Source organism: Aulonocara sp. 'chitande type north' Nkhata Bay, linkage group LG3 (assembly GCF_057382095.1).
Source record: "Aulonocara sp. 'chitande type north' Nkhata Bay isolate Kocher_YH1m ecotype deep benthic linkage group LG3, A_spYH_male_GT1.1, whole genome shotgun sequence".
NCBI classification, from domain to species: Eukaryota; Metazoa; Chordata; class Actinopteri; order Cichliformes; family Cichlidae; genus Aulonocara; species Aulonocara sp. 'chitande type north' Nkhata Bay.
Genome location: NC_141346.1, coordinates 76440363 through 76452664, shown reverse-complemented (window position 1 = coordinate 76452664; position 12302 = coordinate 76440363). Strand labels below are relative to the sequence as shown.

General features: G+C 41.5%; 1 protein-coding gene across 1 annotated transcript; it reads right to left on the bottom strand.

Moving 5' to 3' along the window:
- Window positions 1-848: 848 nt before the first annotated feature.
- LOC147337058 (uncharacterized) lies at window positions 849-2412 on the bottom strand. The gene is made up of 2 exons (XM_086285717.1): window positions 2247-2412; window positions 849-1643 (listed from the first exon to the last, which is right to left on the bottom strand). Exons 1-2 carry the CDS (start codon window positions 2325-2327, stop codon window positions 1011-1013), a joined length of 714 nt encoding a protein of 237 aa, XP_086141843.1. The 5' UTR covers window positions 2328-2412; the 3' UTR covers window positions 849-1010.
- Between the last annotated feature and the right edge of the window lie 9890 nt (window positions 2413-12302).

The following is a 12302-nucleotide window of genomic DNA, read 5'->3' as shown; positions in this document are numbered from 1 at the left end:
CTGTAGTGATTGTAGCTCTGTCCTTGTTATTAATCGCTTTAGTCAAACACAGCTATTGTTTGCTGGGATGTGTATATCCTTGACAGTTTGTATCTCAGAGTTATCAAAGACACTGTGGATAATCATCAAGAGATTGTTGTTCTCTTAATAATGACCTATTTGATTGTTTGTTTTTTCTTCTTCTTACAGATTCTGGTATTTGGCCAAAAGAGAGCTTCACAATTCTTGGCTTCACCTGTGGTAGAAAAATGACTAAAGTTATGCAACACTCTCTAAAATTAAAGCTATGCAACGCTTTAACATGAATGGCGAAGGAGTGCATCTCTTTCACTGTCTCTTCCTGTCCTCTTCTCAGTCTTTGTTGTGGCACCTCTGCTATGTGTTATAGAAAGCACTTGGAATCATGTTCAATACAAAAACACCAAACTCGTGGGATTGCCCTAGCAAGCAGTTGGTAAAAACTAATTAAAACTGATATATATCAGCTTCACTTTCTAGCTGCAAAAGCACGTTTCTGCAAAAGCATGCAGTTTCCTGTCAGCACTTTTTGGCACAGAGTGTACTCAGAGTTAGGCCTTTCTTATATAAAGCAATATAATCAGCATATAAACATTTAAGATGATAAATTTAAAGCTCAACAGTAACTGCTATAAATATTATAACTACACATGTAGTGCTTTTGCTTAAGTAAATTATAGTTGGGATCATAATAAGAAAACATGTGTTTTTATTTTCTGTGTACCCTGGGTACAGACCAGTATAAACATGGGATTCTTCCCAATAAATGCTGTCTGATAATGCTTCACATTGCATTAAACACTAGATATGTAAGCAAACAAACAAAAACCCATAGAAGCCAGTTTTAATTATTAAATGTGACAATTACATGGAGATGGAAAGTAAACATGCTTATACACGTCTCTGTGATTACAGAAAATCCACACAGATGCTGTCAGAGCAGAGAATCTTTGATTTATCAGAATGATGAATGCAAATGATTTCATGAAATCTCACTCTTGTTCTGGGTTGTAAAATTCACCTGTCCAGTTAAACCGAATCCTTTGCAACACGGTTCTAAGAACCCTACCAACCTCATCCTCAGCTCTCTGCCTGTTGTCCTTTTCAGCTGAGTATTCATCCACATGTGTTTCAACTTCTCTCTCATTTTCAAGCAAATTGCTCAGGCTCTCAGCTTCAGCACAGTTACCATATGGCCACTCTCTGAGGTCTTCTGTGTTCAAGCCAAACAAATTCTTACATGATCTGCAAGGCTTCATTCTGGCACCATCACGGAGACAAAAAGCCTCACACCTGATATTTCCAGGTACTTCAATTGTTCCATCAAAGTAATCTTTCTGGACTGTGTTTGGATAATAGGTCATCACCGCACCAGATACATATTTATGCCATTTGCTAAGACAGGAGGCAGCAATCATAATTTTCCCAGCGTTAGGACCTTTGGTGGACATGGAGACTCCGCAGGACCTTTCTGATTTGTTGGTTTGGGATTTTTGAGAAATGCAGATGGTGGACGAGACGAAAGCTGTTTTTTTATTATTCTCTTCTAAGTCCAAGTCTGTGAGGAGATCTTGCAGACTCTGCTTTATTTGCTCTTCATTCTCTGAGTTATTTTGCAGGACGATCTGAAAACAGTTACAGATCTGGTCAAAGTGTTGCACCTGATTATATAGTTGTTTTTCATAGAAAGTTGATCAACATGTTTGTTTTGCTGCTTGACTTATTTAACTATGCAGGACCATTGGATGCTTTTGGTTTAGACATTTTAAGATAGGGGGTGAAACAAGTCACAAAAATCTATTTAATTTTAAATCAATAAGCAAAAATCCATCTTTGTTCTCACTAATTTATAATTAAATTTGCTAATTGACCTTTTTTTTTCTATTTTGCTATGCCGGGCTGTCAAAACACGCTGAATTTAGAGTCTTTGAGCTTAACAGATCCAGCAGCTACACAGTGACAGCATCATATACGCCTTGAAGACTGTAAGTATCTCCAATAATGAGTCTGTTAGACATTATTTAGAACTAACAAATTCTGAAGCAAGTCTCCAGCTCTCCTGCAGTCTCTGTGTTTGGTGGAGAAGTATAGCTAGAAGCATATGTTGAAGTATAAGGTACAGTATGGATTTTCTTTGGATTTCTCAGTAAAAAAGCACTTTGCATTATACTTTCCTAAAAACTGGAAGTTTGTCAGATTGACTGAAAATGTGAGAAGAGTTATCTTACCATGTCGAGCACACAGGAGAAGGGACTTCGCCTGGGAAGCTGAGTCGAATACAACTTTAAAGGCCTGGGATATCTTCTCATTAAAGAACCCAAAACAAAAGGATTAGGGAAGATTTCTTCTGGAGAAAAGGGGATGTTGTTGATTTTGCCCAGAAACAATATGCTGTGAAGGATCTGTTGAGTGAAAACATATTTGCTTATTGTTAGTAGTGATAAACAGGACTGTCTTAAAAGTGTCAAAGGTAACACACCTCATCCACCAAGTGTTGACTTCCCGGAGTCATGTAAGAGCCCCGAACCATCCTCTTGGTAATCTTGTAGGCATTAGTTTTGAACCTCCTTTGAGAAATTGTTGTCTTCTAAAATGATAATGATCGAGCAGTTAGGGATTTAAAAACACAGGAGATCTGATAACTTTGGCTACAGCAGAGTCTGCAGACATACCTATTTTGCTCTTGGTCGGCCTATTTTAAACATGAGAGAAAACATAGTTAGTGAAATGTTGATAACATACAATGACTATCATTGGTGGCTGAAAAGATGCCAGGTAACATGATTATTGTTATGTGTTGCCTTGAATTCGGCTATGCTGTCTGTTAGACAGCTGTTTTCCTTTATTGTTGTTTTTGTATTGTTTGTAGCGAACGCTACTGGAATGTATAGATTAAGCTACGTAGCCAAGATGATTAATAATTTAACTGTTGTACATTGGTTGATGATGATTTGCATTGTTACATAGGCTTGCAGAAAAATATTTGTTTACCGGTAAACTGAATCGAACTTGATGTGCTAATGGACGTTTTTCTGACCTACAGGTCAGGTTTTGTTCCCTCCCTTTGAATTAATCTTCTTCATATTGAAGTGGCGAGCCGGTAGGACCATTCTTTGTTTCCCCTCTTTCCCCCACTTAGCCGTCTTTGGATTACGGACATATTTCCCCATTTGTATGAAGCTGGACTCTAAGGAGGAATACCTTAAAAGTGAACTTTAAAAAGAAGAGGACCAAAAAGGACTTTTGCACAGAAAGATCACAGCATTGATTTATTATTTAATTGTGGGCATTTATGTTGTGTGTTGTGTTAATTATTTTGTTCCATTTCCCCTTTCCTCCATTTATTCAATATATTTTTGGTACAAGATATTGCAGTCTTTGGTCTCATCATTCACACCATCTAGGCTCCATAAAGAACTATTTCTTCTGCGCGTCAGTCAGTAAACTCATCCATTGAAATAAACTAGTCCTTAAATAACTTTGAGTTACACAGTGGCAAATGTAATAGAGAAAGACACAGGGCCACCTGAAATCTGTCGTCCTATCTGATTCAAAACCAACATGTAGGAGAATCTGGAATCTTTGATTTTGAGTTAAAAATAAAATATGGGTAAAATGCAGAAATGTTTTTACTAACATGTACTAACAGAGACTTGGAGGAGAGAGACCTAATGTTTAATAATCCACATTTCACTGTTTTACTCTTTGGTTCAGATGTGGATACTGTATTGTTCTTTCTTTGTGATTGTTTATGTTTAAGTTGTTTGTTGCTGGTTTTTAGTTAAAGTTAAAGTGGAGCGACGGCAGGAGACACACAGCAGTAACCAGCTCTGTCTGCCAGGGTCAAAGGTCAAACAAGTCCTGCAGCTGACCCACACACAGACTTACACTGATCCACAGAGAGTGATGAATCCACAGATCAGTCGGCTGGAGGAAGCTGGGTTTCCACACCGTCCAATCAGAAACCAGCATTGACGCTGAGACCCGTCTCTGTAACAGGAAGTCCATGAACAGGCAGACCCTCTGCAGCAGGCTGACCTGTGACCTCTGAGACAGAGGGAGGAGTTTGTGTCAGCAGGGGGCGCTGCAGCATCGCCTGAGAGCTTTAAGAACAACAGCAATAAACAGGAAGTGAAAGTCACACTTCTGTTGGTGTGCGTTATCAGCAGACCCCACCCTCTGCAGGAAGCTGAGATAAGAAGCAGCCAATCACAGAGCAGAGAGCATGTGACTTCCTGTTCCTGCTGTTACTGTGACAACAGCTCCTGGGACAGAGAGCAGCTTTCTAAAGAGGAAAGATGCTGCTGTCACCCCTGGGTGTCATGTGACCCGCCTGATGTACCGATTTAAGACTGTAAGAACAATAATAACAACATGTTTTAGTCAGGTGATCCATGCAGAGCAGATCCATGTGACCAAACACAGCTGGATCACATGTTTCCTCTCCTGGAAACAGAAAGCCTTCATGTATAAAGGCTCATGTACCCACTGAGCCCTGCTCTCAGATCTGTGAGGCTTTAACAAACAACAGTTTAAAGTCATGTTTAGCATCTTCTGTCAGTGTGGAAGGTCACACACTTTCCTGAGTGTTGAACCCTGAACTACTAGCTGTTCATGTCAGCCTGGACATAAATACAGACCTGCCTGCTGTCATAGACCCCAGCACTCACATGTTACTTATAAGTGACTCATATGTATGCATGTATATATTGTGTATATTGTGCTATTTCTTACTTAGTGTGTTGTGTCTTTGTTCCTGTTTGTGCTGCAGCACTGTAACCTAAATAATTTCCCCTGGGGATCAAAAAAGTATTCTGATTGTGAGTAAATGAAAGCAGTCAGAGCAGAGGACGGTGATGTAAGGAATGGGATTTTAATCAGCCAGTCTCCTTTAACTCTCAGCATCACAAAGTAATGTGGTAACATCTGGACTGATGTGTTTACTGTCAGCTAGTTTAAATGCTGTAGGCTGCAGCCGCTGCTCTAACACTATAACTGTAACAGGGCTCAGTGCTGCTTCTAACAGTCTGAGCTGCTTCAGGCTTTATTTGTGAGGAGCACAGCAGCTTACAAACACGTGGCTGGGCCTGGACCCAAAGGAGTGTTTGTTAAAGCCTGCAGTGAATCCAGCAGCAGAATGATGGAAATGCAACACAGCAATGATGAAGAGGAGCAGCATTAAAGACAAAGTCCAGTTCATACAGTTAGGTCCATAAATCAAATAAGGGAAAATAAAATGTTGTTGGATGCACCTGTCTGCAGCCTTAATGCTGTCTGGTCGCTATGGTAACGCGTAAACATTTCTTTCAAAATAAGACACACGACTACAACACGGGAAAAGACCCAGGGAAACGAAGTTAAGGATAAAAACCCTGAAAACCATTGTTGGATTTATATTTTATCATTGTCATTGTTATTGGGGAATATCTAACCATATATGCTTAGAGGTGTAGAACCAATTGTGTAATGATAGTAGTCTTTAAAGACTTTGTGTGACTCCAGAGTGTTCTGGCATTCACACCCACGTCCTGGGATCATGGGAGAGGTGCTACCTTCTTATTGTTTTGTGGTAGGATGTCTGTTTTAGTCTAAGTGCCTTTTGTTTAGATGAACTGCTGGACTTCCAGACCAGCAGGTTTAGGGAAGTCGTTTATGGGTCACACTCTGACTCCACACACACACACACACACACACACACACACACCAGAGGTGTGGACTCGAGTCACATGACTTGGACTCGAGTCAGACTCGAGTCATTAATTTTATGACTTTAGACTTGACTTGAAAAAATGTTCTAAGACTTGTGACTTGACTTGGACTTTTATACCAATGACTTGGGACTTGAACCGGTTTACTTGAAAAGACTTGATATTTCACCTAGAGCTGGGCGATAGAACGATAACGATATGTATCGCGATATAACTTTTACTCGATAGAGAAATTAAGCTATCGCGATAGACCTCGCCGCTCTTGTCCTCAAAGAAAAAAAAAAAAAAGGTCAGCCAATCCAAATTAAGTAGCGCAGAGCCGAACCAATCACAGCCGCAGCGTCACGTCGCGTGACTTGTTACGTACAGCACAAGTGCCAAGCCGCACGTGTGTTTGTTTGGGAAGCAGCCAGCGGGTAATGGAGGAAATGAGTGTGCCGACTAGAAAAATCAACCGAGCGTGACCGAAGAGAAAACAGATGATGGTTCCAACGCCGGAGAGATTGTCGAACGGAAGAGCCATAGAAGTTCCGTAGTGTGAAGGTATTTCGGCTATTTCAAGTCTGACAAAAAACAGAGTAGCGTGCACTGTAAATTGTGCCGAAAGCAAGTCTGGAAATACAATAAACTGGTGCATGCGTCACACTGTGCGCCACGTTATTGTTTCGGTGAAATGAATTTCTACAATACTGTTAATTCTACTCTCTGCAGTGTTTAAATGCTTACATATACACACAGTTACTGTCCCTCCACACATACGACTCTGTTCTGCTTCTATGCCCCAGCTTTGTTTACTTTTTCCCACCGAGGCTTCTAGACTTCTGATTGGCCAACATTTCTGCACGGTTAGGAATCTAGCGCCACCTGCTGCTTTGGCATGTTCATAGCAGCGTTTTCCTTCATTTCTGCCTTTATGTGTGGACGGGATTATTTTTTAAAACGAAAACGGAAAATCTCCGTTTTCAAAAATACCCGTGTACGTGTGGACGTAGCCTCAGTCTCTGACTGGAAGCGCTAATTCGTCATTCGGCTTTTGTCAGACTAAAGTAACTGTTAAAACTGTTTGAAAAGCTCAGCTATACAACAAGGAGAGATTGAGAATTTCCTTTTAGTTCTCAGTTTATTTGATATTGACAAAAGTTAGTCAGTTTTGTCTGTTCTTCTGTAAAACAAACTAAGATTTATTTTTAGAATTAATATTTTGTTTCTAAGTGGAATTGACAATTTAGTCTGTTTCGTTTGTTCTGTTTTGAAACTTAAACGCTTTAGCGGCTGCCTTTTGTGTAGTTTGCAATATTTGCCTTTATTTATCTGAAAAAGTCTCATGTTCCTTAAGTACATCTACCCTGTTGAACTTATTATGGGAAATAAATATTTAAATAAAAACAAGCTGCTGATTATTTCACATTTTACTTGTGAGCAACGGCACATTTAAATCTTACAAATATAGTTATTTGGCTTATATCGTGATAGATATCGTTATCGCCTGAAATGAAAAAAACATATCGTGATATGAAAAAATCTCATATCGCCCAGCTCTACTTCAGGGTCATACGTCACATGAAAACCAAAATAGTTCCAAAGGCCAGATCTGAATGAGGGTGGGGGAGGTTCAGTTTGCCATGTTGCAACGAGCTTAGCTTCTGTCTCGCTAGCTTGCGCTGCGCTCAGTGGATCTGTGCTCGACAGTGCAGCCTAGGCGGAGTAGTCGAACACAGATCCACTGAGCGCTCAACACAGACAGCATCGTCAGAAGGAAAGTTGATAAAATAAATTACAAATGTTGTATTGTTCGATACATATGCGTACCGAACCGAAAGCACTGTATCGAACGGTTCAATATCGATACGAATATCGTTGCACCCCTAATATATGTGTATATATATATGTGTGTGTGTGTTTCTGTGGTTCAGCATTATGATGCTGAACCACAGAAACACACACACACACACACACATATATATATATATGTGTGTGTGTGTGTGTGTGTGTGTGTGTGTGTTTCTGTGGTTATGATGCTGAACCACATCATAATGAATAAATGGATAAATTTCCAAAATCCCGGAGCAATGCAAATTAGCCGGTGCGAGGTAAGGAGCTCTGTCATTGGTTAGACAGTCTTAGCTTTGCACCTATACCAAAGGCCATTCAGCCTCTGTGTTTACACTCTGCCTACACAGATGTTGGACATGAGACGACACAGGAAAAGGATTTTTGATGTGAGGTTTTTATTGAGATTTTATTTCTTTTTTTTCTGATTTGAAGTATTTATTAATGGAATAATTATTTATTTTCAAATACTGATTTATAAATTTTTATTTTATTTTAAATTAAATTACTAGATAATAAATTACTTTTGTATTGAATAAATAAAATAACTTAAAAATGAATTTGTAAATTAATATTTTATCGCACAATTCATTGTTTAAGCAAAGAACTTTTTATTTCGATGCGCTGGATCTTCTGGTCCTCTGCACATAAGTGGATTTCCATTTAGACTTTATATAGACAACAACTCAAAGTGCTTTACAACAAGTCACATTCACCCATACGATCATCTAGTGCTGTACTTTAAACACTTTAAACACAAACACAGATACTGTGGGGAGAGGCCACAGAGGCACAGGGAGAAAACTCACACAGAAATCCAACAATTAAAGAGGAACCTTCTCGATGTAACACTACCATCCTGCAAGATGACCTGGTCCTGGGCCATCTTAATAAGCATGCTGTGCACAGTAGTTTCATATTCCTGCCAGAACAAACACCAGACAGTTTGTACACAAGGCTCAGATTCTCGCTTTGCCAGATACAGACAATAGTTTAAGATCCTAATGTCTCTGCACAGCTCTGTATGTACTGAAATATCCAACCTCAGATATTTCCTGCTCACACTCTGCACCGCCTTAGACAACAAGTAGTTCATGCTATACATAGCATTGACTTTTCATTCCAGCCATGTGCACTCATCAGGGCATCAGTGCTGCCGTAGTAACCACACTAACACTTCCTTGCACCTGTTGAAATGGCCTCAGTCTGATCGTGCCCTGAACAAACTCACCTTTAACATCCCACACACGGACTAAATATGTGCGTGTCAATAACACGTGACAGGAGAACATGCTGGTTGTCTGTCATGGGGCTGAATTAGAAACAGAGCAGGAACTACAGTTTGTCAGATTAAGACTGATCAGGTCCAACATCCGCTCCCAGCACTGATTTACACGTTTGGTGTCACATTGAAGGAAACGCCTACTGGCACAACCTGCATGTGTTAAACTGCTCCTGCGTGTAAACAGCGTGTCACTTACGGCTTTTTGCATCACAAGGACGCGCACTGGCGTCTCAGGGTGACTCAGATGTTTGCTGAATGAGGTGTAGACCGGACTAGGCGGGACTCATTTCACCAAAACACGAGCTTTTCCACCCACCAGTGTTTATCTGTGTGCTTATTTTAAAGAATTATTCCATCGTTATCAAATACGAAGCATTACACGCACGTCGCGCCGTTTCTGCTGAGTCAGACACCAGTGCTCCCGTGTGCTGATTCTCGGGTCCATCTTAAACTGGTGTGTTTGCGAATGAACTTCGGTAAAACGTTACAACGTTACCGGGCGCGCAGAGGGTCTCGGAGGCGTGTCGTACCTGTCGGGTGGTCGCGGGCTCCTCGTTCCCGGTGGGTGAAGGTGTTTCTCCTTCAAGCGATGCTGGGGTGACCGGAGAAGAAGCCATGTCCCCCCGACATCACCTCTCACTAAGCGCCGCTCCTACTGTGACTTTCCTCGGTGTCCTCCAGCGTGCAATACGCTGCCTGGCGCAGTTTGCACGGACGGTGGACCGGTTGCGTCGCTCGTTTCCTGCGCGATCAAAGTGAGTCTTCGGCTGCACAGTGCAGCCACTGTCCCTCCTCCGGCCGGCGGACTAGTCCAGGCGAGGCGGATGACGTTGTCCCGGGTCTCGCTCGCTCTCGCACATGCAGGACTTGGCCCAGTCTGTCTTCTTCTGCCTCACTCTGCGCTCTGCTTTTCACTTCATGTCTTTTTGTTTTGTAAGGTGGCTAACACGATCACTCCTCTTCTGCCTGCAGGACTCTGTGACTGCTCTGTGCTGTGGCAGCACACTCCAGCCTGATAGTTCATTTTACAGCTTTTGGCACTGCGACGCTCTCCTCGGCTCGACAGACACAATCTCACCATGTCGGCACAATATACTGAGTGCAATCCATAACATGATTTTATCTCACTGTAACTTTGAAATCTACCAAATGTTGCGTAAATGACGTGTCACGTGACTTGAGCACATGCACACCCCCTGTCCTCACAGCAGACATTCATCTTAGCCCCCCCGTGTTTTGAGATCATTGCTGCAACAAAAGGTTGCCACACATATTTCTACATGAAACGTACTGAATCAGTTGGCACATATTTAATATATATTAAATATAATATAATGTTGTTTTGTTGAGTGGCTGAAATAAAGCTGAATCGCATCACAGGAACGACACAGCCCTGTTCCTCCAGGCTGTTAACCTGTGAATCAGCAAACATGTGTGATTTATTGTCATTCATTTGCTGAACAAACTTTCCTCTGAACTTTGACCCTGAAAATTCAATTCCATTTTATTTATATAGCGCCAAATCACAACAAAAGTCGCCTCAAGGCGCTTCATAGGTACAGAGAAGAACCCAACAATCATATGACCCCCTATGAGCAGCACCCTAACCATGGATTGGAGAAGAATGTGAGATGGTAACAATGAGAGCTCAGGAGATGGCAAATACACTAGAAGAGCTACCTTTATATCACGCTGAGCTGAGGGTTTGTCAAGCCCAGCTCAGATTTTCAGGAGAAAGGTGATCTGAACCAAAAGCAGGAGGAGATCATCACTGCTGGACTGAAGGCTAAGAAGGAAGAGCTTCTGCTGTTTGCAGTGTATACTGCTGTGGATGCTGTATCGTGTGACATGCACAAGATGTTTTATTCAGACTGAACTCTTTCTTTGTAGTGTTTACCTGGAGAAGATCGGAGGGGCTGGCTAAAATGATGAAAGCTCGAAGCAGATTAGAACACCACTTTGAAAACTTGTACGTGATGCTGTGGGGTTGATTCAGTGACCTTGTGGGGCCATAACAGAGAAATGACAGCAGTGTAGTGGATCAAATAAAGAGTGATGATGTTATATTTGTGACTGTAGCAGGACCAAGGCTCAAAAGGTTGCAGGCGTTGTTAATTGAGCAGAAGATGGACGGCATCAAGCCCTCTCCTCGACAGCTACAGGATCACAGTCTGCAGGTTCAGTTATGCAACGTTTTAGCATCGATGCGTGAAGTTAAGAGCAGACAGGGAGGTTATTTTTGCACTGGGCTGGAATGACTCAGTTTACCTGTCAAAGGCTATCACGGCTGGGAGAAAACCCTCAGCATTAGTAAAGAAGGACCACGGTGGCCTCTGGGTAGAAACACTGCAGAGTTCATGTGGATACGCTGCTGCATTAGGTCAGATAGAAATATCATAAAGCATCATTAAGTAAAAACGTTTATTAAGAACAAATGTTTAAATATTGTTAACGTGTTTCCCAGAAACATCTGTAGAGACAAAGAGCTTTCTGTTGTTGCTTCGAGGAAACAAGCTCTTCTTTTTAGTTTTGTCCTGGTATTTATTCCAGGACGGACTCATCCACTGAGCAGTGTTTGGGTTTCTTCCTTTTCCTCGTTCTGGATGCAAACTATTACAACTCGGGCTTTATTTCAGTGACAATGGCCTTAAGCTGCAATACAACAGGAAGTTACTCATATATAGTAATTTCCCAGACCATATTAAAAATCCATTAACAGGAAATACAAATGATGGGACAATGCCACAGCATGGACATTAGAACAGTTGGGAAAATTTACCTGGAAAAAGGTGAAAATGAGGCTTCATTGAACTGGAATTACAAAGACCAGGAATGTGAGATCCACCAGCCACAACTGAGGGTTTTTACACATCATATCCTCAAAGTAGAACCACAGTGATCAAAAGAATCGACTTTAATGTTATTCTTTCTTTATTTATGTCAGATTTAACCCCCCAAAAAGCTTTAATCTTTAACTAGTCTTTGGACGTAGCTACAGTACGGTCAGGTTGACAGTTTATGGGTAACATGTGGCCACCAGGCACTGCGACACACTTCCATGTTATATTACCTTGGCGTCCCGTAGGAATACAGGAGAATCATGTGAGGAATCTAAGAGTTGTTTCTTAATTCAACTCAGTTTTATTTACACAGCACCAAATCACAACAGCAGTCGTCTCAAGGTGCTTTATACTGTAAGGTAGCTCGTACAATAATACATACAGAGAAAAACCCAACAATATGACCCCCTATGAGCAGCACTTTGGCGACAGTGGGAAGGAAAAACTCCCTTTTAACAGGAAGAAACCTCCAGCAGAACCAGGCTCAGGGAGGGGCGGGGCCATCTGCTGTGATTGGTTGGGGTGAGAGAAGGAAGACAGGATAAAGACATGCTGTGGAAGAGAGACAGATGAACCGCTGAGTGTTGTCCCGTCGAGGTGGCTCTTCTATGTTGTGCATTT